This window comes from Cupressus sempervirens, chromosome 1 (assembly GCF_028749045.1).
Source record: "Cupressus sempervirens isolate cs-2001-9-10 chromosome 1, ASM2874904v1, whole genome shotgun sequence".
Lineage (NCBI taxonomy): Eukaryota > Viridiplantae > Streptophyta > Pinopsida > Cupressales > Cupressaceae > Cupressus > Cupressus sempervirens.
In genome coordinates this window covers 690,191,731-690,215,174 of record NC_143118.1, presented here as the reverse complement: position 1 = coordinate 690,215,174, position 23,444 = coordinate 690,191,731, and the positions used below count along the sequence as shown (strand labels likewise).

General features: G+C 36.0%; 1 protein-coding gene across 14 annotated transcripts in view; it reads left to right on the top strand.

Moving 5' to 3' along the window:
* Positions 1–23,444, top strand: part of LOC149579819 (phosphatidylinositol/phosphatidylcholine transfer protein SFH6-like) — an 82,625-nt gene that overhangs the window by 25,793 nt on the left and 33,388 nt on the right. For all 14 annotated transcript variants that reach the window (XM_089787076.1, XM_089787025.1, XM_089787093.1 and 11 more), the window contains exons 6-13: positions 5,401–5,500; positions 13,594–13,860; positions 14,009–14,086; positions 14,208–14,309; positions 14,408–14,457; positions 14,552–14,651; positions 14,762–14,851; positions 14,984–15,097. In XM_089787076.1, coding sequence (XP_089643202.1) covers positions 5,401–5,500; positions 13,594–13,860; positions 14,009–14,086; positions 14,208–14,309; positions 14,408–14,457; positions 14,552–14,651; positions 14,762–14,851; positions 14,984–15,097 — 901 coding nt within the window. The remainder of the gene's footprint in view (positions 1–5,400; positions 5,501–13,593; positions 13,861–14,008; positions 14,087–14,207; positions 14,310–14,407; positions 14,458–14,551; positions 14,652–14,761; positions 14,852–14,983; positions 15,098–23,444) is intronic.

Below are 23,444 nucleotides of genomic sequence, written 5' to 3'. Positions count from 1 at the left end.
TTGAAAAGCACTCTAATGCATTGGTTCATATTAGATGATTAGGGAAAGGAAGGTAAGTTTATGCATTTCCCAGATGAGAAGAAAGTTATTCAGAAACCCTAATGCTTTGATCAAGTGTTCATGGTAAGACATGATGCATTCGAAAAGATCACATTACATTTAGAGAAGATGACGACTAAAAGCATCAAGATCGAAGCTTAGGACCAAGGTGCAGATCATAGGAACAAGCTAGAAACACGATTAGTCGAATTCAATGCAGAAAAGGCAAAGAACATAGTCAAAGGTGACAAAGACCAAAGTTGAAATCAAATCAACGACACAAAATGCATCTGAATCTCCACGTCATAGGTTGGAAGGTTAATTGTCCTTTTTGGATTCCTAGCCGTCAGATGTAGATCAAATCAACAATTTTCACGACATCGCAACTTACATTCCATATGATGGAAGATAAGTCGCGAAGCTACGAAAAATGTCCTGGGCGGTTAAATGTGCAATCATCACAACTTCACAGGTAGTTAAAGTCAATCTTGGGTTAAGGTTGCGAAAGAGCGGGAGCATGTATTCTTAACATCGCAAGGGGTCAAATAAACTTTGATTTTCAAGTTGCGAAGGTGCGAGAAACAAGGTAGTAGTTAAGCCAAACAATTATTGCATCGTTATAGGTGAATAAAGTTAACTCGAGGTTAAGGTCACCAAAGAGTGAACAAAAGTGAGTTAAGGGTTTAAGCTACGAAGCTGCAATAAAAAGAAATAGTTAAATCAAACAGTTTTTGCAAAGTCACACAAGGTTAAAGCATACTTGAAGATAATGTTGCGAAGATGCAAAGAACAGTGACAATTAATTCAGGCAGTGATAGCAACTTTGCTTAGGTTAATGTTAACATTCAAGTCTAGGCTGCGAAGCAGCGAAAAGCGATTGATTGCAAGGTCACAATTGGTTGAAGATGACCTGAGGTTAGTGTCGCAACACAGCGAAAACTGAAGATCGCATGGTTGGTGGCAGGTAAGGGTAACCCGAAGTTAAGGTTGTGATAGTTTGAGAGACGACAACGGTTAAGGTGATCATTTTTCGCAAGGTCACTAACTAAGAAGCATTTAATACATTTTAAGTTGCGACCCGACGAAAGTGTTAACAGTTAAACTTTAAAACAAACAACTGCATTGTCGCGGGTAATTAGGCAGTTAAAGGTTTTAGGTTGTGAAACTGCGAAAAGTAACCCAGGGCATTCAAATATTGAACAGTCACATGGTTGTTGGTGGTTAAATGAAACCTAGAGTTAGCACGGCAAAGCAATGAAGGCCATTGATCGCATGGTCACAGGGGTTAAAGATAAATCATGAGTTAAAGTAGTGAAGCTGCGAAAAGACTAAAGATCGCATGGTCGCAAAGGGTTAATCATAACCTGGGGTTGAAGCTGCGAAGGAGCGATAATAGGTGTTCACAAGTTAGCAAGAGGTTAAATGAAACCTCGAGTTAACACAGCGAAACAATGAAAATCGATTGATCACATCGTTGCATCGGAAGAAGGCAACGTATGAATGACAGTTGCAAAGAGAAAAAGTAAAATGGGTTTTCATGCTTTAATCATGATCATTGTTTTCATGCTTTAATCATGATCATTGAGAGGAGATCGATGATAGAGATTTAAACCTGCTATGATCGTTGAGATTCAAACTATATGAATTTGGCGCCAATAGATTAGAGGAGAATATGAATCATTTTGAGAGTTTTTAATCGTTTTTGCTTTCTTTCTTTGATGCATTGAATTCCAATCGATGATTGTTGGATTTCTGAGCGATTCGAGTGCTTTGTTAATGTAATTGATGAATCTATAACTGGCCAAGAACCCGAAGAGGAGGCCTATATATGTAATTTTCTAAGTTAATAGAAAGGATCAGCAATTTTATGCAACTTCTCCCCGTGTATTTCCAGATACTGAGTGAGAATCGAGAGGTCGTATGAAATGAAGGATTTGTATGATGTTTGTAGTTAGGTGATGTGATGTTCTAATTCCATTTAGGACTACCATGCCTAGGTTCCTTTCATTGTCTCCTTCAGCTTAGCTAACCTTGCATCTTAGGATAGTCTCTATGGGATTGTAGGACAAATGTATTTGAAGCTGGTGATATTCTACTAGATTCCATTTTATTGGAGGGTTTTCAGTCATGGTGGATTCCATTTCATCTTTCATCTTTCATGTGCATCTCTGCACTCTCCCTAGATTGCATTTCAGTAGGACTAATTTGCATTCAGATTAGATTAGGAGTAGTATTAAAAGGGTTTTAACGTAGCTTGTATCCATTCCACTGGGTGTTATAGGTTGCCCTAATCTATTTTTGCCTAGGGTGTTTGTAGTTATGAGCATCCTGGTTTATCCTCTTCTGCTCTCAGGTTAAGAGCATACCCCCCATCCCAATGATCTATTAAAGACATAATTCATTGCATATCTTGCATATAAGGGAGTTGTACCTTATAATTCAGAGGGTAGTGATATAACACATACATTGCCCCATTTGTTGGTAATATTCTTTTGTTTCCACACATTTTGGGCATCTAGAGTCAAGGTAAAGCCAAGTTAGTAAGAGGGGCAAATTGTTAACCAACAGTCCGCTAACTCCCCATTAATGAAGTGAGAATTGATGAAATTGGCCAAGTCTAGAATTGAATTAACATCTCCCTTTGGCTCTTAGAATGGACTTTTTAGGAAAAACACTGAATTAGGCCAAGTGTGAGAAAGAATTGATCTTTCAAAAAGCTGTTAGTGAAATTTTGAGTGTTTTTATTGTTATGTTGAGAATGCATATTCTTAGTAGGTCTCACTGCATCCCGGTTTTCTGTAATCTTGCTATTAAACAATACTTTGCAAAATCTTTGAGTACTCCATGAGTTGCTGAGTACTCTCTTTGTTTTTGGCTAGACATTTACAGACAACTTTAACTCTCGCATTCTTATAGACATAAAAACCATGGATAAAAATGTCGATGTAAATAAAATGCTGGTTAAAATGTTTTTTTCACATGCTCTTTTTGCTATGCATTTTCTCTCTCAAGAAGTCAATTTTTAATTCAATACATTTGGTAATTGAATTTAAAAAAATCTAAAAATGTTTCTTTTAAGAGGTTCTTTAAATTCAAAGACTCTTTTTGCTGTGCATTTTCTCTTTCAAGAAGTCAATTTTGAATTCAATATATTTGGCAATTGAATTGCAAAAAAAATTTCTTTTAAGAGATTTTAATTTTTAGTTCTTTATAAGTCGCTAAGTTTTTGCCTAGTTGAAAATTCAAACTATGATTGAATGTAACTTTCTATTTATAGTAAGTCTATTTTTGGGAGGTCTGATGAATATTGGTAGAGGATGAACATGAAAACAGTTAGGTTTAGAAACATCTGTGAAAAAGCATCCTCAAGTGGAAGAGTCTGAAAAAGCATAAAAAATGGTCGGAAGAAGAAGGGAAGTGTGGAAGATTCTTACATCTGTGCTAATTGACACCAAAAAATGGAATTCGAGTGGATATGTGAAGAAATGGCTAAGTGTGGGTAAAGAGGCATGGAGAAATGGCAAAATGGTTAAGTGGCCAATTGCAAGGGGAAGTGAAGAACATGAAAAATAACCAATAATGAAAATTTCGTTGACTAAACTCACCATGTGCTCATGACTGCTATAATTTCTTATTTAGAGGTTAGCCCGCTTCGACCGGTACTGCAAGGGTTTGAATACACAATCAGTATTCATGTTTGTCAATGACTTACCAATTGGTCTACGCCTCAGGGGCAACCATTGGCTATCTATTTAATACTAACACTAAAATTATGTATTTGAGCATCCACTTACCATGTTTTCTTTTGAAATTGTGTTTGTGACCCAGCTACATGTTCTAGTGATCATGCTATAAAAGCCTAAGAAACATTATAATTTCACATAAACTTCATTAAAGGTGATTTTCCTGGATCTGGGAATGATGGTGGCATGGCCAGTAAAACAACAAACTAAATAAACTGAAAGAAGCCAAAATTTTGAAAGTAAATATAATGTGCTGAATTTGCAATGACAATCCTCTCCTGATCAGATTTCTGGGAAATTTCTTCAAATTTGTTTGAAAGGTTACTTTTTTTTTTTTAATGTACCAGAAAGTCTAGTCCTAAAACTAGTGGACTTGTTATCCCTTTAACTTTTGGGACTTCTCCAGGATCCTTTCCAATGGAACACTCCATCTAAGGTTGTAATTGTATATAATAATTGGCTAATGCTTATATCTCAAGCTTGTTATGATTCAGATTTATATAGTGTTGTTTTTGTATTTTAATGTGTATTCACATGTTTTTGATCAGTGAGATTCTGTTGTCATGGGAGGCATTTCCCTAATTTTTTGGGGATGTGTCTTGGAGTAAATGAGGTGTGATTCAAAAGTCCCCCATTTGGAAGGAGCACTGGATGATACGGGATGTTGGAAATGGATCTTCAAAGTTTCCCTAGTTCCCTGAATAGGACCTTCTTCTATCCCTGCTTTCATCCTTTTTATCCTTCACTCCAGTCCTCTTGTACGTTGTATATATTTGCCTTTTTGGCATAGGCCACTTTATTTTTGAGAAACTAGGAAATTTATTGTAAATGTTTTTCTTCCTTTTTCATAAGTGATAATTACTTGGAAAATGTTTCCAGTTTTGTGAAAAGAAATGTTGGATGTGGGCCTTTTGATGACTTTGATTTTGGCTTTTCAAGCATTTGAATGCTGTTTATTGGCTTTTCAAACATTTGAATCCATCACTGCAGTGCGATAAAATATTATATACTTGATTTCAAATATTAATATTTGATTTATCTCCTTCAAATGGTGATGGTGTGATGGGTATGTGGGAAGAGTGCCTGACAAGTTTTAGAAGTTCTTAGAATGGAACCCTCCCCCATATTGCCTTTCCCTCCAAGCCTCACTTTTATTTCTCATTTTAGCTCTCTGCACCTTGTTCTCAGCACCCGTCCCCCAAAAGGAATTCAAGATCCCATAGGGCATGGCACACATTTTCTCTTTTTTCATTGAGAACTCTATCTTTAGGAGATAATCAAATAGAAAACTCATTATTATACTCTCTTCCATTTCCATTGTGGAAATTGCCTTAAGTTTATTTCCATGTTTAATGAAAAGGCCTTTTTGTGTCATTTGTTTCTGGTATTCCCCATTTTATATGCTGTTAAAAGGAACTCTATGCACATGGTGATAAATAATCATGTACACATTTCACTATTGACTATATCAACTGTAGATTTTGATGCATTTTTCTCTCATATGTTTCTGTTCACTTTATTACGTTGTATATTCTTTTATTACCTGTTTTATGATTTGTAACTATTTTTCAAATCTTATTGTAGACATTGATACAAAGGAAATATGTTGGTGGTGCAGATTTTTGAAAGCAAGAAAATTTGATATTGATAAAACAGTACAGATGTGGGCAGATATGTTAAAGTGGAGAGCAGAGTTTGGTGCTGATACAATTGAAGAGGTGAGGCATTTGTTTTTTGTTGAAGTTCCAAATCTGCTTTTCTTTGTTCTTATAGAAATGAATATGATTTGCTGAAATGCAAGGACTGAAATTACAATAAGAGAAGGCCACAAAATTATTGTTAGGGAAGACTACTTGAACAATAGTGGCATTCAATACATTATGGATAATCTGTAGGAAATACATCTTTAGGCATTTGATATATGGCATACCAACTCATAACAAATACACAATTTTGGTGTCTTGTAGCATGTGGTCATAGGCTCCCACCTTTTTCAAGAAATGATGTACATCTTTCGGTCTCCCATACCAATACCAGTACCAGTTTATACCAACTAAGCAATATATCCATTGCAAAAGACTTTTCATGATGAGTTGAACCGCTCTCAATTTCCTGAGATGTTTTAGCCAAATAACCGTCCTAGCAACCCATTTGTTGGAGAATTATTTTGATCTCAACTGCTTGAGTTACTAGTTGCTTTTTGAGGTCCAGAGGGGTCCTAGATGGAGCTTGTTGTATTATCCTTTGCCCAAACTGACTGATTTTAGTTGAAGGAATATTGTCAAACACTTGTATGCTGCCTTTCAATGCTAATAAATTTAGAATGTTCGCAAATGATATTATAATGCCTCTTACAATGAACTAATATGCAAGTGCAGTTCTTTTGGTACTTTCAATGCATATACATGAAAAAAGAGATGGAATGCATACCTACAACCGACATTTTGACAAACAATTGACATATGACTATTATGCTAATCATATATGCTATTAGATGGACATTTCATCAAACAAATAGTATACAGCATGTATCTCCTTTATTGAATTCATTCTCATGTACAATGTTGCTATGAGTTTGCCAAGACAAATGGGCTTACAATAATGCCAAAATCTAACTCTGAATTATCACAGCAAAATCATATGCCTAAAAATTACAATGTTAACTACTAATAGTTGCAAGAGGAACCTGATAATAGTGATGCCCAAGAATGGAGATGAACCAAACATAAATACTGTAGCGCGGCATCGTGCATGCGTACGGTAGCAGCCAAAATGTATTCCCCAATTTAAGTACAAATAGAACTCTAGAATGAAGCTCCTCCGAATGCCAAATTCAGTGTATATTCACCGCCTCAAATGGTTGCAACACTGAAGAGTTGACGTTCTCCAATGGCTGACTGAAATCAGAAACCTTAGTTTCTTCTCCCAAGTTGATATCAAATACAATTCACAATAATCGAATGATAAACAATGAAACTCTCACCTCTATTTATTCTTTTCCTTCACCCTTCTAGAAGAAATAAAATATTATTTAATTGCATTCTCTAGAAGCTTCCCCCTTTCCAATACAATAATTAGTTGTATTTCTAGAAAATGCACTCTTTAGAAGCTTCTCCCTTGCAATACAATAATTAGTTGTGCTTCTAGAAAATTAAATTAATTAAATATAAAGTCACCTTTTAATTTAAATTAATTTAATGACTTTATAAGAAATTAATTTAATCAATTTCTTCTTATTTCTCCACTTAGCCTTTGGAGAATGTAAAGGCTAAGAACTCCACTGAAATTTTGAAAAAATGGGGACATTACAGTGGCCCCCTCCTGGAAATTGCTTGTCCTCAAACAACTTCAAGTCCAGATGTTGCAAAATCTCCTCATTCTCCCATGTCACATCCTCTATTGGCAGGTCCTTCTATTTCATCAAATACTCCCTTATAGTATGCCGCCTCAAGTTCCTTTCCTTGAAATCAATGATAGCCTCTGCCACCAATACCAATTTTCCCTCATCATCCAAGGGTGGAAGCACTGTAGAAGGAACAATATGATGTCCTAGCGCCTTCTTGAGGTGTGACACATGAAAAACATTGTGCACCTTGCTCTTCGCCGGCAAATCTAACTCATAAGCCACCTCTCCCACTTTCCTGATAATCCTGAATGGACCATAGTGTTGTGGCTTAAGTTTCTCAGCACCACTCTTCTTGAGAGTGGATTGACGGTAAGGCTGCAACATAAAATACACCATATCTCCAACCTCAAAAGTCTGCTCAATCCTCTTTTGGTCTGCATACTACTTCTGTTGATTCTGTGCCTTGGTTATATTATCCTTGAGAGTCTTAACAATGTCTTGACTTTCCTGTAACAAATCACCTGCACTAGGCACTTTACTGTCACTCAAAAGTAGATCCATAAAATTGGGTGCCTCATACCCATACAGGGCCATAAAGGGTGACATCTGAATAGATATGTGATAAGTGGTATTGTAGCAATACTCACAGAGATAAATCCACTTTACCTGTGCCTTCTGTTGCCCTGCTATATAATTTTTGAGATATCCCTCCACCCATTTATTCACTATCTTCGTCTGATCATCTGTCTGAGGGTGGTAGCTAGTACTCGGAGTGAGCTTTGTCGCACACAACTTGAATAGCTTCTGCCAAAAGTGACTCATAAACTTGCTGTCTCTGCCACTCACAATGCTCCGAGGTAAGCCATGCAATCTAAATATCTCCTTGAAGAACAACTCTGTCACCTGTGTAGTAGTGATCAGAAAGAAGTGTGCAAACTTCGTAAGGCGATCCACAACCACATATATACAGTCCCTGCCTTGGGCTCTAGGTAGTCTTGTGATGAAGTCCATAGATAAACGCTTCCACTTCCTATTAGGAATCCGAAGTGGGTGAAGTAAACCAGCTGGATGGGAGTGTTCCTGCTTATTTTGCTGGCAGGTGGGACACTTCGTAACATACAGAAGTACCCCTGCTTTGAGCCCTTTCCATGTGGAGCGCTCTCTAATCTGCCAGTATGTCTTGTAGAAACCAAGATGTCCTGCCATAGGTGAATCATGAAAAGATTTCAGAACCATCCTTCTCATTGTTGAGCCTGGAACCAAAAATATTCGCCCTTTGTAAATGATGAGCTCATTCACAAGGGTGTATCTGCTGTCTTGAATAGTTCCATCTATGAATCTGGCTGTCCTCGCATCCTTTGCATACTCTGCAAGGATCAAATGTCTCTTATCCTCCGATATATCCATCAATAAACTCAAATGGGGCCTACGCGATAAAGCATCGGGAACTACATTTTGTGTCCCTTTAAAATATGTAATATCAAAGTCATAGGACTGTAACTTGCTCACCAACTTCTGCTGCCTATCATTGAGATCTCGCTGCCCCAAAAAGTGTTTTAGGCTATTATGGTAGGTTTTGATACAAAATTTGCTACCTACGAAATATTGCCTGAATTTAGCCAAAGCATGCATAATGGCTAACATCTCTTTATCTTATACTCTGAAGCTCCGCTCTGGCCCTCTTAATTTCCTGCTCTCATAAGCAATAGGGCACTTCTCCTGCATAAGCACCACTCAAATGCCCTCTCTGGAAGCATCACAGTGTAGCTCAAAAGGTTTGCTGAAATCTGGTAACGCTAACACTAGACAGGAAGTCATCAACTCCTTAAATTTCTCAAAACACTCCTGTGCCTCAGGAGTCCACAAGAAAGCTCTTTTTCTCATCAAATCTGTCAAGGGTGCTGCATGCCTGGAATATCCATTCGCAAACCTCTTGTAGAAACTACATAATCCCAGAAAGCTTCTCAATTGTGTAAGGTTCTCCAGTGAAGGCCACTCCACAATGGAACGAATCTTTTTAGGATCCATGCATACGCCTTCTGCACTGATGATGTGACCCGAATACAACAACTTTGTCATACCCAAATCACATTTTGACTCCTTTGTATATAAAGACTCTCTGCCCAATATATCTAACATTGTGTCAAGGTGAACCAAGTGTTCCTCCCAAGATCTACTGTACACCAAGATATCATTGAAGAAGACAAGTACAAAATTCCTCAACTGAGAATGGAAAACCCTATTCATTGTTGCCTGAAAAGTAGCAGGTGCGTTAGTTAGCCCAAATGGCATAACTACAAACTCAAAATGGCCACAATGACATCTAAAGGCTGTTTTCTCGATGTCTTGCTCTCTAACTCTGATCTGGTGATAACCTGATCTCAAATCTATTTTTGAGAAGAAGCAAGCTCCATGAAGCTCATCTATCAACTCATCGATCCTAGGAATGGGGTACCTATTTTTAGTTGTCTTCCTATTAAGCACCCTGTAATCAATGCACATCCTCAATGTCCCATCCTTCTTCTTCACCAACACCACTGAAGAAGCGAAATGAGACTTACTTGGTCTAATGTGGCCCATAGCAAGTAACTTCTTTATGGTTTTTTCAATTTCATCCTTCAACCTCTTCGGATGCCTGTAAGGTGTAATCATGATGGGCTTAGCGCCCTCCTCTAACTCAATGATGTGCTCAATACCCCTGTTTGGTAGTCTACTTGGTGGAATGTCATTGAACACCTTAGTGTGTTTAACTCTAAGCTCCCAAATATCAAGAGGGTATTCAGTCTTCTGCTGTCCCCCCCGTGATGGCATTAACATGCACTCTGCTGCCCACTTTATCTGATCATGTCGAATCAATCTAGCCATCCTTCGAAAAGAGACTATTCTGAAATCACTGTCTCTGATTGCCTTAAGAATCTGTGTCTTCCCGTTCACTTTAAACCTCATCTCCATCTCCTTGAGGTTAAGAGTGAACTCACCAATATCATGTAACCAACTCCTCCCAAGGACTATATCTATATCTCCCATAGGAACAACATAAAAATCTGCCTTAAAGGCATAATTATTAACTTCCAATGGGAGTCTAGTCATCTTACGATCACAATTGAGGACATAGCCATTAGTTACCCTCACTCTAATACCCCCAAACTCCTCTGTTTGTATGCCATGCTTCTCCACCAACCTAGCATCAATGAAATTATGAGTGGCACTAGTATCAACCAAATTTATAACTTTCTGTTCAGCAAGTACTCCTCTCATTCAAAATAATCCTTCCTGATTAATACTAGTGAGACGAGCTTCCCTAAGTTGTCCATCTCCTTCCCCATCCTTGGACTCCATTTTAGACAAGTTTTCAGCCTTGTCTTTTTTTTTTCACCATCTATTTCCTCTATATCAGACTGCTGGTCTAAATTATCTGATTCTAATTCCTCATAGTATGCCCACATAACTCTGTTAGCTTTTCCCTTTGGTCTAAGAGGACAGTCATGGTTTGCATCATAGGGTCCCTTATAGTAGAAACATAATTTTTTCTGACTCAAATCATTTAATGTTTCCTTGTCAAAAGGTGTTGGAGTATTATCTTTAGAATCATTTTAAAAATTAGTCCTCTCTGGTTTTTTATAAAATGGTTTGTTATCCTTCCTAAAAGATGCTCCTTTGCACTGAAATTTGTTTGTTGGGATTGCATGTTCTATACTTCTTGCCTTTTTCATAGCTTCTTGTAAAGAAATGAGATCAAATGCCTTTATCCAATCTCTCAGTGGTTCGGATAGGCCCTCAATGAAAAGAACTATCGATCTACGCTCTGAAATGTTTGGCACCATGACTGCCAACTGCTGAAATTCACCAATGAAATACTCCAAGTTGCCTGTTTGTTTCAGCTGTGCTAATTCCTGGAAGTAAACCTTTGGATCTTTCTTGTCAAATCTTTCAACCAACCTATCCACAAAGTCCTAGTACTCTTTGACTTGATTATGCTGAAGTGTTACCATACCATAGTACCACCAATCATGTGCTACTCCCTCCAAATGCAAAGTGGTGTATTCGATAGCTTCAATCTCTGTCATTGGCCTCAGTGCCAAGAACGTGTTAAGCTTATGAATCCAAGCTTGAGTTGTCATCTTACCACTCCCATCAAATGTAGGCATAGTAAGCTTGGCTATAGCCCTTTTCAGCTCACTATTTTGACCTCTAGGCTTCCTATCTTGTCTGAATGACTTGTAATGTTCTCTCCTTTGATTTACAAAGCGTTTAAAGGTCACCCTCTCTTGAACTTCAGGAACTAATAATTCCCATTCATCATTTGCAGCCATAAGGATATCTATAAATGTCTCATCCCCAACTTCCTTCGTTGGTTCCTATACTGGTTCTTCTCTAACAAAAGTAGGACGTTTGGGCTTGTTTGCTGTTCTGGAAAGATTTCTATGAGCTCTAGGTGATCCCACTGCACTCCTGTTATCTCCTTGTTCTTGATTCTGTCTATCTTGTGGGTTCATGTGCTCAACCATGGTGGCGAGTGGAAAATCTGTGAGAGCCAACCCCAGGTGGCTACATGTGATTGCTAAACCCTCAGGATGACATGATTTAGCTTTGATACCAATGTATTATCCCTTGCCCAAACAGAGTGATTTTAGCTCAAGAAATATTGTCAAACACTTGCCTTTCAATGCTAAGAAATTTAGAATGTTCGCAAATGATATTACAATGCCTCTTACAATGAACTAATATGCAAGTGCAGTTCTTTTGGTACTTTCAATGCATATACATGGAAACTAGATATGTAATGCATACCTACAGCCAACTGACATTTTGACAAACAACCGACATACGACTTTTATGCTGATCATATATGCTATTAGATGGACATTTCGTCAAACAAATGGTATGCAACATGTATCTCTTTATTAAATTCATTCTCATGTACAATGTTGCTATGAGTTCGCCAAGACAAATGGGCTTACAATAATGACTACAGTAATGCCAAAATTTGATTCTAAATTATCACAGCAAAATCATATGCCTAAAAATTACAATGCTAACTACTACTAGTTGCAAGAGGAATAGTGATGCCCAAGAATGGAGATGAATCAAACATAACTATTGTAGTGCGGCATCGTGCATGCGTACTGTAGTAGCCAAAATGTATTCTCCAATTTAAGCACAAATAGAACTCCAGAATGAAGCTCTCTTGAATGCCAAATTCAGTGGATATTTCACCACCTCAAATGGTTGCAACATTGAAGAGTTGACGTTCTCCAATGGCTGACTGAGATCAGAAATCTTAGTTTCTTCTCCAAGTTGATATCAAATGCAATTCACAATAATCGGATGATAAATAATGAAACTCTCACCTCTATTTATTCTTTTTCTTCACCCTTCTAGAAGGAAATAAAATACTATTTAATTGCATTCTCTATAAGCTTCCCCCTTTCCAATACAATAATTAGTTGTATTTCTAGAAAATGCACTCTCCCTTAGTTTCTTCTCCCAAGTTGATAACAAATGCAATTCACAATAATCGGACGATAAACAATGAAGCTCTCACCTCTATTTATTCTTTTCCTTCACCCTTCTAGAAGGAAATAAAATATTATTTAATTGCATTATCTAGAAGCTTCCCCCTTTCCAATACAATAATTAGTTGTATTTCTAGAAAATGCACTCTCTAGAAGCTTTTCCCTTGCAATACAATAATTAATTGTGCTTTTAGAAAATTAAATTAATTAAATATGAAGTCACCTTTTAATTTTAATTTATTTAATGACTTTATAAGAAATTAATTTAATCAATTTCTCCTTATTTCTCCACTTAGCCTTTGAAGAATGTAAAAGGCTAAGAATTTCACTGAGATGCTAAAAAGATGGGGACTCTACACTTGTTTTAATGCCTGTGATATGATCCAATTCACAGATAGTAAATTTTTCACCAGATGAATCCTTCAATTCCACTCACTAGTTTTATGTGAATATTTTCTTTCTTTTTTGTGTACAAATGCTTGGGTTTTAAAACTCCTAAATCATAATCCAATCAAAAAGAATAGTTTGACTTGAAAAAACTACAGTTGAATCGTGATAGCAATATCACAATTTGATCTGCTGTGTAAAATATCTTCTACATATCAAAGAATAGTGTGTTTACACATTGACAATCTAATGATTCGTGAATTGAATATTTTTTCCCCCTGTCAGTTTCACAGAACTGTATTTTGGCTCTTCTTTTTTGTCTCCCTCATTTGATGCAAGCAATTTTTTTGATAGGATGAGCCAATGGCTGCCCTTTTCTCTTTCCTTGTGTGCTTGAGCTGCTCTTTATATAGCATTATATGTTAATCAATTTGTGTTTTAATATTTAATGCATTTATTGTACCGATGTTGATGAATTTCGAACATATTAAATGTATTTATTTCTGATAGTGACCGTTTTCCGAGTTATTTATGGACTTCCTTTTTCGGTTTCATACATAAGGATTTTGAATTTAAAGAGCTGGAAGAAGTTCTATGCTACTATCCCCATGGATATCATGGAGTTGACAAGGAGGGCAGGCCAGTTTATATCGAGAGACTGGGGAAAGTTGATCCAAACAAGCTGATGCGTGTCACCACTATTGAACGATACCTCAAGTACCATGTGCAGGGGTTTGAGAATGCTTTGAAAAAAAAATTCCCTGCTTGTTCTATAGCAGCTAAAAGACACATAGATTCAACAACCACAATATTGGATGTGCAAGGCGTGGTATGATTAAGAATCTATTGTTTTTATTGTCTAATTTATTTTCTTTGCCATTTTATAAAGTGAATTTATTGCACTGCGTGCCTTTGGCCGTTTTTGTTATCCTGTCAGTGTGTTCTTGTATATGAAATTTGTCAATTTCTGGTTGCAGGGTATGAAAAACTTTAGCAAGAATGCACGCGATCTTATTATGCAAATACAGAAAATTGATGCTGACAACTATCCAGAGGTATGGCTTGTGTATTTAGGGATTGTTTATTGTACTCACAATGTTTCCAACTGACAAGATGGATCTGGTATCATTAACTTTCACCATTCTAACTTACTAAAGGCAAAATTGTTTTATGCAGACCTTGCATCGCATGTTCATCATCAATGCTGGTCACGGTTTCAAAATACTTTGGAATACTGTTAAGGGTTTTATTGATCCAAAGACAAGTTCTAAGATATTTGTATGTGTGGGATTTAGTTTCTTTAAAATTAACATAAATATTATCATATATTTAATTTAAGTTCTACAAAATCAAAATCTCATTTTCTTTTTGTCCAGGTCTTAGGAAGTAAATACCAGAGCAAGCTTTTGGAGGCTATTGATTCAAGGTATATAACTCTTCTGGTGATATGAAACTTGAGTTTTTATGTTTTTTATTATTGAACATAATAATTGTTGTTGGTATCCATGTTCTCCAAACAGCCAGCTACCTGATTTTTTGGGTGGTACGTGCACCTGTGCCAATGAAGGGGGATGTCTTAGGTCTGACAAAGGACCTTGGAAGGATCCAGCTATAATGAAGGTAGAATGCTTCATCGATAAGAACAATAGCAGTTTCCTACTTGTTTTATTTGAAATCTATATGGATTATAATTAATTGTGGGCCATGCTTGCTTATATTTGCATGTGCAGTTGGTTTTAAATGGGGAGGCAATATTTGATAAACAGATTGTGACTGTAACAGTTGATGAAGGGAAAATAGCTCCTTGTAAACAGCAAAAGGTGACAAGGCTGTTTCTAATTTCACCTTTCATGGTTTACCTAATACTTCTGTAGCACCAAGTTCTTGCACTATAGCAAAGTAAAATTTATATGCCTTTTATGTTCTGGATTTTCACTCCTCCACTCATCCAGGGTAGGGACGGTGATACTTCTACAGCAGAGTCAGGATCAGATGTTGATGATGGTATCTCTCCTTTTAAAAATGGAAGTCTTGGATTTGCAAGGTTGACTCCCGTTTATGAAGAAGTAAGCTGCTTTGCTCTTGCATATCTTCTTTCAAAGAATATTTTTTAGCATCAAATCTGTTGATAGTCAAGACTCAGTCTTTTGAAGAAATTGGTCATCATTTATTGTAATTTAAAAATTACTAAGGTTTTAAAACAAAGTTGTTGGTTCGGATTTGGGTTTGAAATTCATTCAATTTTCTTTGGTTGTGTTCAGGTTCGTTTTGGGTTTGTTTGTATAAGAATATATGTTTTTAAATATCTATATCAGTATATATCTAAGTTGCTGGTTCAGATGCGGGTTCAAGATTCGGGCTCAATATTTTGTTCAAAATTTTTGGGGGTGGGTTTGGATTCATTTTGGGGTTGTCTATACAAAAACATTTTTTAAAAAAAAATATGCGTGTATGTATATGAATATATGCAGCAGTCAATAAGTTCATACACCACTATCCTAATAGTAAACCAACACAGCAAAATATACCACCATATATATATATATGGATTATTCCAAATGACAAATGTTTTACCATTTTTGGCCTTTGTATTGGTATATTTTAGGGTTGGATGGTTGGATTGATTAAAATAGACCAAACAAAAACTTCAAAAAGTAAAAAAAATTCCATGTTTAGAGAAATTTGGCCTAGGTCCTGCTGCAGATTTGCATATTCGCGATAAAAACAGCAAAATTCATGTCGGGTTTTATTTGACAGAATTTGGGCAGACTTTTGGAAGAATATGACAAGGATTGGACTTTTGCAAGCACCAGACCAGACTTTGGGGTTGCCAAGGAAGAATTTGGTAATATGTGTGTGTGTGTGGAATCTAGATGTATATTTAAATATGCAGCAGCAAATAAGTTCATAGACCACTATGCTAGTTTTAAAGCAACATAGCAAAATAAACCACCATATCAATGTTTTAGGTCAAAAACAATAATGTCAACATTAATAATCAGCCATCAGAATCAAATATCATAAAAAACTGTCAAGCAAATCATCATCATTCTGCTGTTGCAAATTAGAGGCACAAAAAGTTATGCTATATATCCATTTAAGGCTAATGTTGTGATTGTGCCATATTGTAAGTTTCACACTTTAATTGTCATACTTGACGTTTCAAAGAACGCAGCTTTGTATCAGACTGGATGAAGCCAAGAAAGCAGGCTTTGGATTTAGATTTAACCATAATAAAAATCTCTTTAGATTTTGTTCAATCCATAGTATTCTATACATGTTAGCCTATATGCACAAATAATGGTGTATTACATACATGCCATAATAGATGTGTGACACTTTTATACATCTTGATTTTTCTCTAGTAGCATTTAATTCAAATTAAATATGATTAGTAATTTGAGTGTAATCATCTGCTTGAGTCTAATTTGGCATTAAATTTTTTTCTTTTTATTTTTGAAAAAGTAAACAAAAAGGTGTTTTTTGAATCAAGGGTTCCTATGATAGAATTCCCAATAAAATTCAGTCTCTGTGGTAGGAATCTGACAAGGACTAGTCTTTTGAGAGAATTGAACTAGGAATTCCTAGTTCTAGGAGAGAATCTGGTAACATAGTTTTAGAAGAACAGGAAAAAATGCTTGAAATCCCCTTTGTAAGGTTTTAAATTGCCAAAAAGTACACTGGCAGGAAGGGTAATTATTATTCCTTTAGCAATTAATTGTGAGCACATGGTATTAATGTAGAGCATAGTTAAAAGACTTGGACTTGGCAAGCTGATTTTTGATTCAACCTTTCCATTTACATTTACATTGGCAAATTGAAAAAACATGAAAAAGGCTTTTTAAGGATCTAAAACTTTTATTATCCACCCTTGAATATATAAATTTTAAAGACATAACAAACTGATCAAATGAAAGCTACTTTGATGACATACGTAAGTAAACATCCATCAAATTAGTACAAAAATTAGTTGAAGGGAACAAACTTTTAACATTTATAATATAACAAATATTGTTAGTGTATACAAAAGTTGCAGATTATGAAATACATCAAAACAAACTATCAAGACTCGTGTTGAGATTGGTTCAAAAGAGCTTTCACCACTTACATTTACAGTTGTATGGCAAGTTTTAAGATAGGCACTTGATGATGTATTACAATTGCCATTAGATACACTTGATCAACCTATACAAGGCTATCGTTGGCAATGTCTTACTTTACACCTTTGAGTGTAATTCAAAATGGAGCAAATGTGGTAAAATCACTCTCCACCTTATTACCTCCCTTTGCTTTGGCAATGGTGACTAGAACCTCATTACCCTCTATCTCAGCCAATCCCTCCCTCAGACTCCACTCGCATGTGCGCTTCTACCATGTTTGATCGCCTTTGCGCTTCTATAAAGGAGGCTTCCCTTTTCTCATTCCTCACCACACCACTTCGCCGATAACTTTTCCGAAATGTAGGAACACTTGCCCTATGAATAAGTGGTACGATGATGATGACAAATCCTTCCACTGCACTTTGTGTATTGATTTTGTCCTCCATCTGACCCTCCTACACCTTGTTGAAGAACTCCTACCACTATTTCCTCCACAACAAGCAACACATCTTCATTTCGCAACATGGTAGAGCCCTTCGTGCCTTGCTCACTCATTCCCCCAGATCTTTTTGGCACACCCCTTTTCCTCATCAATTCCCCCTTTACTCTTGTTGGATCGCAACTTAGTGGTCTCTTACATCTCCACTCTTTATGATATTCTCGAGCAACCTTCCAACATTGTGTCACCGTTCAAACCCACTACCACATTTTCATCTACACTAACATCAAGGAAAAGATCTATGAATGATAGTAGGGCTACAAATGAGGAAGAGTTCCAAGCTGAACTCTTCAAACATGACATCACAATGTTAGCTTCCTCTCTCAGTGACCTTCAACAACGTGGTTTGTACATGTTTTCCATCGCCTAGTCACATCACATCATTCATCCTATCCACAAGGCTCGACCTATCTCAAATCTCAACAATTACAAGACTATTATGCTTGGTGATACTTTCTCCAAATTGTATGCCACAATTTTGCACAGTCTTCTCTCTTGAGAGTTGGATCAACATTGTATTCAGGTTAGAGGAAATGCAAGTTTTAGACCGAACTATTAGACCATGGACCACATTTTGACCCTTGAGCTTATCATTGAGGAAGTTGAGTTTTGCTCCCTTAAGGTCTATTGTTGCTTTGTGGGTTTTTGCAAAGCTTTTGATTCAGTGCTTAGGATGGCCCTTTACTAGGGACTTCACAAGACTGTCATGGTTGGTCATACTTTCTCTAAATTGTATGCCACAATTTTTCACAGTTTTCTCTCTTGAGAGTTGGATCAATATTATATTTAGGCTAGAGTATATGCAAGTTTTAGACTGAACTATTAGACCACAGACCATATTTTGACCCTCGCGCTTATTATTGAGGAAGCTGAGTTTTGCTCCTTGAAGGTCTACTATTGCTTTGTGGGTTTCCGCAAAGCTTTTGAATCAGTGCTTAGGATGGCTCTTTTCTAGGGACTTCATAATGCTGGTATTTTTGAAGCTCTCTTGATGACCATCATGAGATTGTAGGAGATTGTTGTGGGTCGCCTTAAGATCCCTTCTAGGGTTTTGAACTTCATCAGGATCACTATTGATGTGAAGCAGGGGTGCATTTTGTGTCCTTTGTTTAAGATTTATATTGTTAAACTAGAGGCTTTTCTTTAGGAGCATTCGCTTTTGGGGGATGGTTGTTTGCTACACCAGTTTTTGATTTATATCTTTCTCTTTGCAGACGATGTGGTCTTCCCAACTTTATATCTAGAGGGCCTTAAGGGACTTTTTGATGGCTTTGCTTCTTTTTGTGACTCACTACAACTGACAATTAACATGGTTAAGACTAAGGTGGTGGTTTTCAATAGTCTTAAAACCTCTCACTTCCACTTCTCTTTTGAGGGTGTTGATGTGGAGATCTCTTCATACATATACCTTAGGGCCAAGTTCTCTAGGCCCCATTTTAGCATGAGACCTGCCCTACAACCTTGCATCAACAAAGGTTATGGTTCTTTGGCTCTTCTTGCGAGACAATTCTCTCAAGCATTACTTCCAACACACCATGTCCAAGTTGATTCTTGGGGACACTTCAATTAGGCCAACAACACTCTATGGCTTAGTTGTTCGGTAGTAATATCTATTGGAGTCCAATTGGCCCTCGGTAGAGCGCATCCAAACCCTTCTTCAATGCATCATCAATAACAAGGTTGCATGGGTACTCGTACCCACACCCCTGGTACTCGTACCCACATACCCAAGTACCGGGTACACGTATCCCACGTACCAGGCACTCGGTGGAGAGCATCATAGCTAAGGACCTTGATTAAGATTCTGATTTTTTTTTTTGGTTTTTTATTTTTGTATTAGCTTGTTGTTTATCAAACGTAATTCAATACCAAATCACTTTGAAACTTTGATACTCATTAACAATAAACTTTATCACTGTTCAAGTCATAAGTTTATTATTTGCAATATGTCATTGTCATATGATTTAGGATCTTCTTGTTCATGTTTAAAGTCTGCTTTCTTTGTTACGCATCTAAGCATTTATCATGTATTATTATTTCAAACATATAGTAAATCTGAAACTGAAAACAATACATTACATTTGCAAACTTTATCACTGTTCTTGTTTTGAAAAACCATTGTCATGACTCATAATTTCAGATTGTTTATAAATATAAAAGTATAATTTTTAAATAAGTTTGACATACCCAAGTACCTCCGTCCCCTATTATGAAAAATACTTTAAACATTAAACATTCAGCAATAGCATATATATATATATATTTATTTGACTTATGGCTCATATTTTCAAATTTCTTGTTTTGAATGCTCAATGTCATGACTCATGACATATATTTTGATTTTTATATTTTCTATAAAATATTAATTATATAGCAAAAATTAGGCATACACACGTACCCCTGTCCCCTATTTTGAAAAATATGCGTGCCTGTTCCCGTTCCCGTACCCACGTACCCATGTAACCTTGATCAATAGTATTATTTTTGCTGAGTTTGGTGCTCGCCCTAAGGCATGATACCATATTTGACCTGTTTTGGTTCTTACACCGTCTTTGTAGTTTTGGAGAGATTGATTGTCTTCCTCCCAACATTAATTGGGTGACCCTCCTCATATCCTCCTGTTTGGCAGTAATCTCCATTGCAGTTTGATTGGGCCTCGTTAGAGTGGGTCAAGACCCTTCTTTGATGCATCATCAATAGTATTATTTTTGCTGAGTTTGGTACCCGCCCTAAGGTGTGATACCATATTTGACTTGGTTTGGTTCTTACATCGTCTTTGTAGTTTTGTAGAGATTGATTGTCTTCCTCCTAACATTCATTTGGCGACCCTCCTCATATCCTCCTATCTAGACAAGAGCTGAATATGCACATCAGAATGGACATTTGCAAATAATACATCCATACCACTTGGGTTAATCTCCAAGGGGGGCTTTGCTCAAAGATGGCTTTCCATGTCAAGCACTTTCTTGAGTTGAGGGAGGGGATCATTGTCCACCCCTCTTACCTCGCTTACCGTTGGTTGCATGCACTCCACATCACTCTTGGCTCTTCATCTAGACCTATCATCAAACTAGCAAGGGGGACAAGACTTGGTAGCTTTGTAGTTTTGGTGAGGTGTAGATAGAAATACATTTCATTTTTCTGCTGCCCTGTCTATTATGAAATCAGGACTGGTTGTTTAGAGAGAACTAGTCTCTCTCCTTTTTTAGGTACAATGGTCAGAGGTGCTTGGCGCTTAATCTTCAGGAGGCGTTTAGACTTTGGGACCACTCATTGTAGCACCAGGTCTATATGATTCAACACCCTTGCCCTCTTATCACCTCTTTCTTTCTAATGATCTCTCTAGTGTGCGGTACCAAGTGCCAACTTGGTCCCCCTTTTGGCCATACCAGATTTGTGAGGCCTCACAGAGGTTCTAGAGGTTTTTAGAGATGACTTGGAGTCCCTTCTTGCTCATGGCCTGACAATTTTGAGCCATTAGTTGTGTTTTGTTTCTTGTTTTAGTTGTAATGCTCTCTCTTTTTGGGCATTGTTTGGTGTTTTTGCTATGAGTTGGCCTCTTGTTTTGTTTCGACAATCGCTTAGATCTTCTTTGCGGTCTTTATTTGGACATCAATAAATTTATCTAATCTTATCTTCTGATTAGAAGGGATAGCTCCTTGTAAAATATAACTTAACATACTATGCACAATATATAATTGCAATCTACAAAAATTATAATGTATTTTCGAGGCTGATTTCACATTCAAGCTAAATATATTTGAATTGTGTATTTGTCTGTTGTCTAGTTTTAGGCTAAAACACTATTAAAACTCAAGTCAAAGAATTTTATATTTGTTGACTGAAAACACATTTAAGGCTTAGATGCTTGCACCATTCAGAGGAAAATGTAGACCGAGCAAGGAGAGCTTACAAAGATTGAATAGACAAATACACAACTTCATGATGGCTTTGATAAATTAAATGAAGGCCACGATATACAACATAAAAAAGATTTGCAATACAAAACTTGCAAATAGGTAGAAGCTATATAATATACCTCAACACATAACAAAACCTCTCAATAGATACTAAGAAGCAAGATAGATGCAATAAATTTAATGAACAACTCAACATTGAATTTTTGACTGACAATTGCAAATAGTTGGGGAACAATTGTTTGAATGATTTACAAACATGAGGATCTCTACTAACTCATTTAAAGTTTAAACTGAATAAAAAAACCAATTAGCTCTATTATCTACAAAGTTGCATGAAATAAATAAAATAAATTGATGCCACTTTTAGTCTAATTACAATCGCTTGCATGATTTGCAAGCTTTATTGCATGTCTCTCATTTATTAATTCTAGTGTGACTGAAAGTCCATCTAACTTACTAACATATTGTAATTCTCATAAAAAACTATCATTTTTTACATGGTGATGAGCTATGTTTTGGATAGACTATAAATATGTAATGTTCTATGTCGGGACCAACCTTAATGTATCTTATATTCTAGATTAGGGTTTTCCAAACTAACTTCATATCCTATTCTCGTGTATTTACTTTTTGGTGTTAATATTCTTCTATATACTTTACCATGAGAAAAGGTGTCTTTTAATTTAATTAATAAATTATATTTATTATTAATATTAATAATATTATCATTTATACTATTATTACTAATATTAATATTATTAATATGAATGCGTTTCATGTATCCTTCAATTTAAATATTTTGATTATTCGTTTAAATTTTAATCATTATATAAATTACATTTTCTTTAATAATTATATTTAATTATCATTTGATTCATTTTCATACTTTAATGCTATTATTATAGTGTAGTATATTATGTATATTATAACATGATTACAAAATTATAATTATATCATATAAATATTATATTATTATTTATTTATTTATTTATTAAATTATTCATTTATATTGTAATTATATAGATCTTATTTGATGGGGATATGACAATCTTCCCCTCGCAAATTTTGCTTGTCCTCAAGCAAAAATCATTTATACATAACTTTTCTTGTAGAGGCGACATACAAAGCATATAATTGTATGCAAGAAGACATAAATGATTCATGGAATATACATCTTAATGCATAAAAACACAAAACATACACAAAGTAAACACATAAGTGTATGAAACATGAAGTAGACACATGATTGCATGAAAACATGAAGTAAACACTATTACAGAAGTAATTGGTAAAATACTTGCTTGTTATTAACAAAGATCGAGAGGTCTATATATACAAAAGAGTAAAGCGATGCTCCCTTAGGAAACGATCGTAAAAATAGAAATATTCTATTCTAGCTAAAAGAAAGCTAAAGAAAGCTAACAAATAACTACAACTAACTAATATTAGAAACATTCTAATATTTAAAATAGATAACAAATAGATAACCATTAACTAATAATAAAAGCTTATCTATTATTGTAATACCCTTCCTTAATGGTTAAACTATCCACAACAAGAAGTTGTCCTCTGAATTTGACAAACTTATTAGGACCAAGAGGCTTGGTGAGAATGTTTGTAGTCTGATATGTGGTAGGAACATATTGCAAGTCTATTATCCCGTCTTCAACCAGTTGTCATATGTAGTGACAGTGAACATCCACTGGCTTGGTTTGTTCATGGAAGATTACATTTCATGCTAACTTGATAATGCCTTTGTTATCAACAAACAAAGTGGTCGGTCCTGTAGGTGACATTCTAATATTAGAAACATATTAATATTTACAATAGACTACAAATAGATAACCATTAACTAATAATAGAGGCTCATCTATTATCGTAATACCCTACCTTA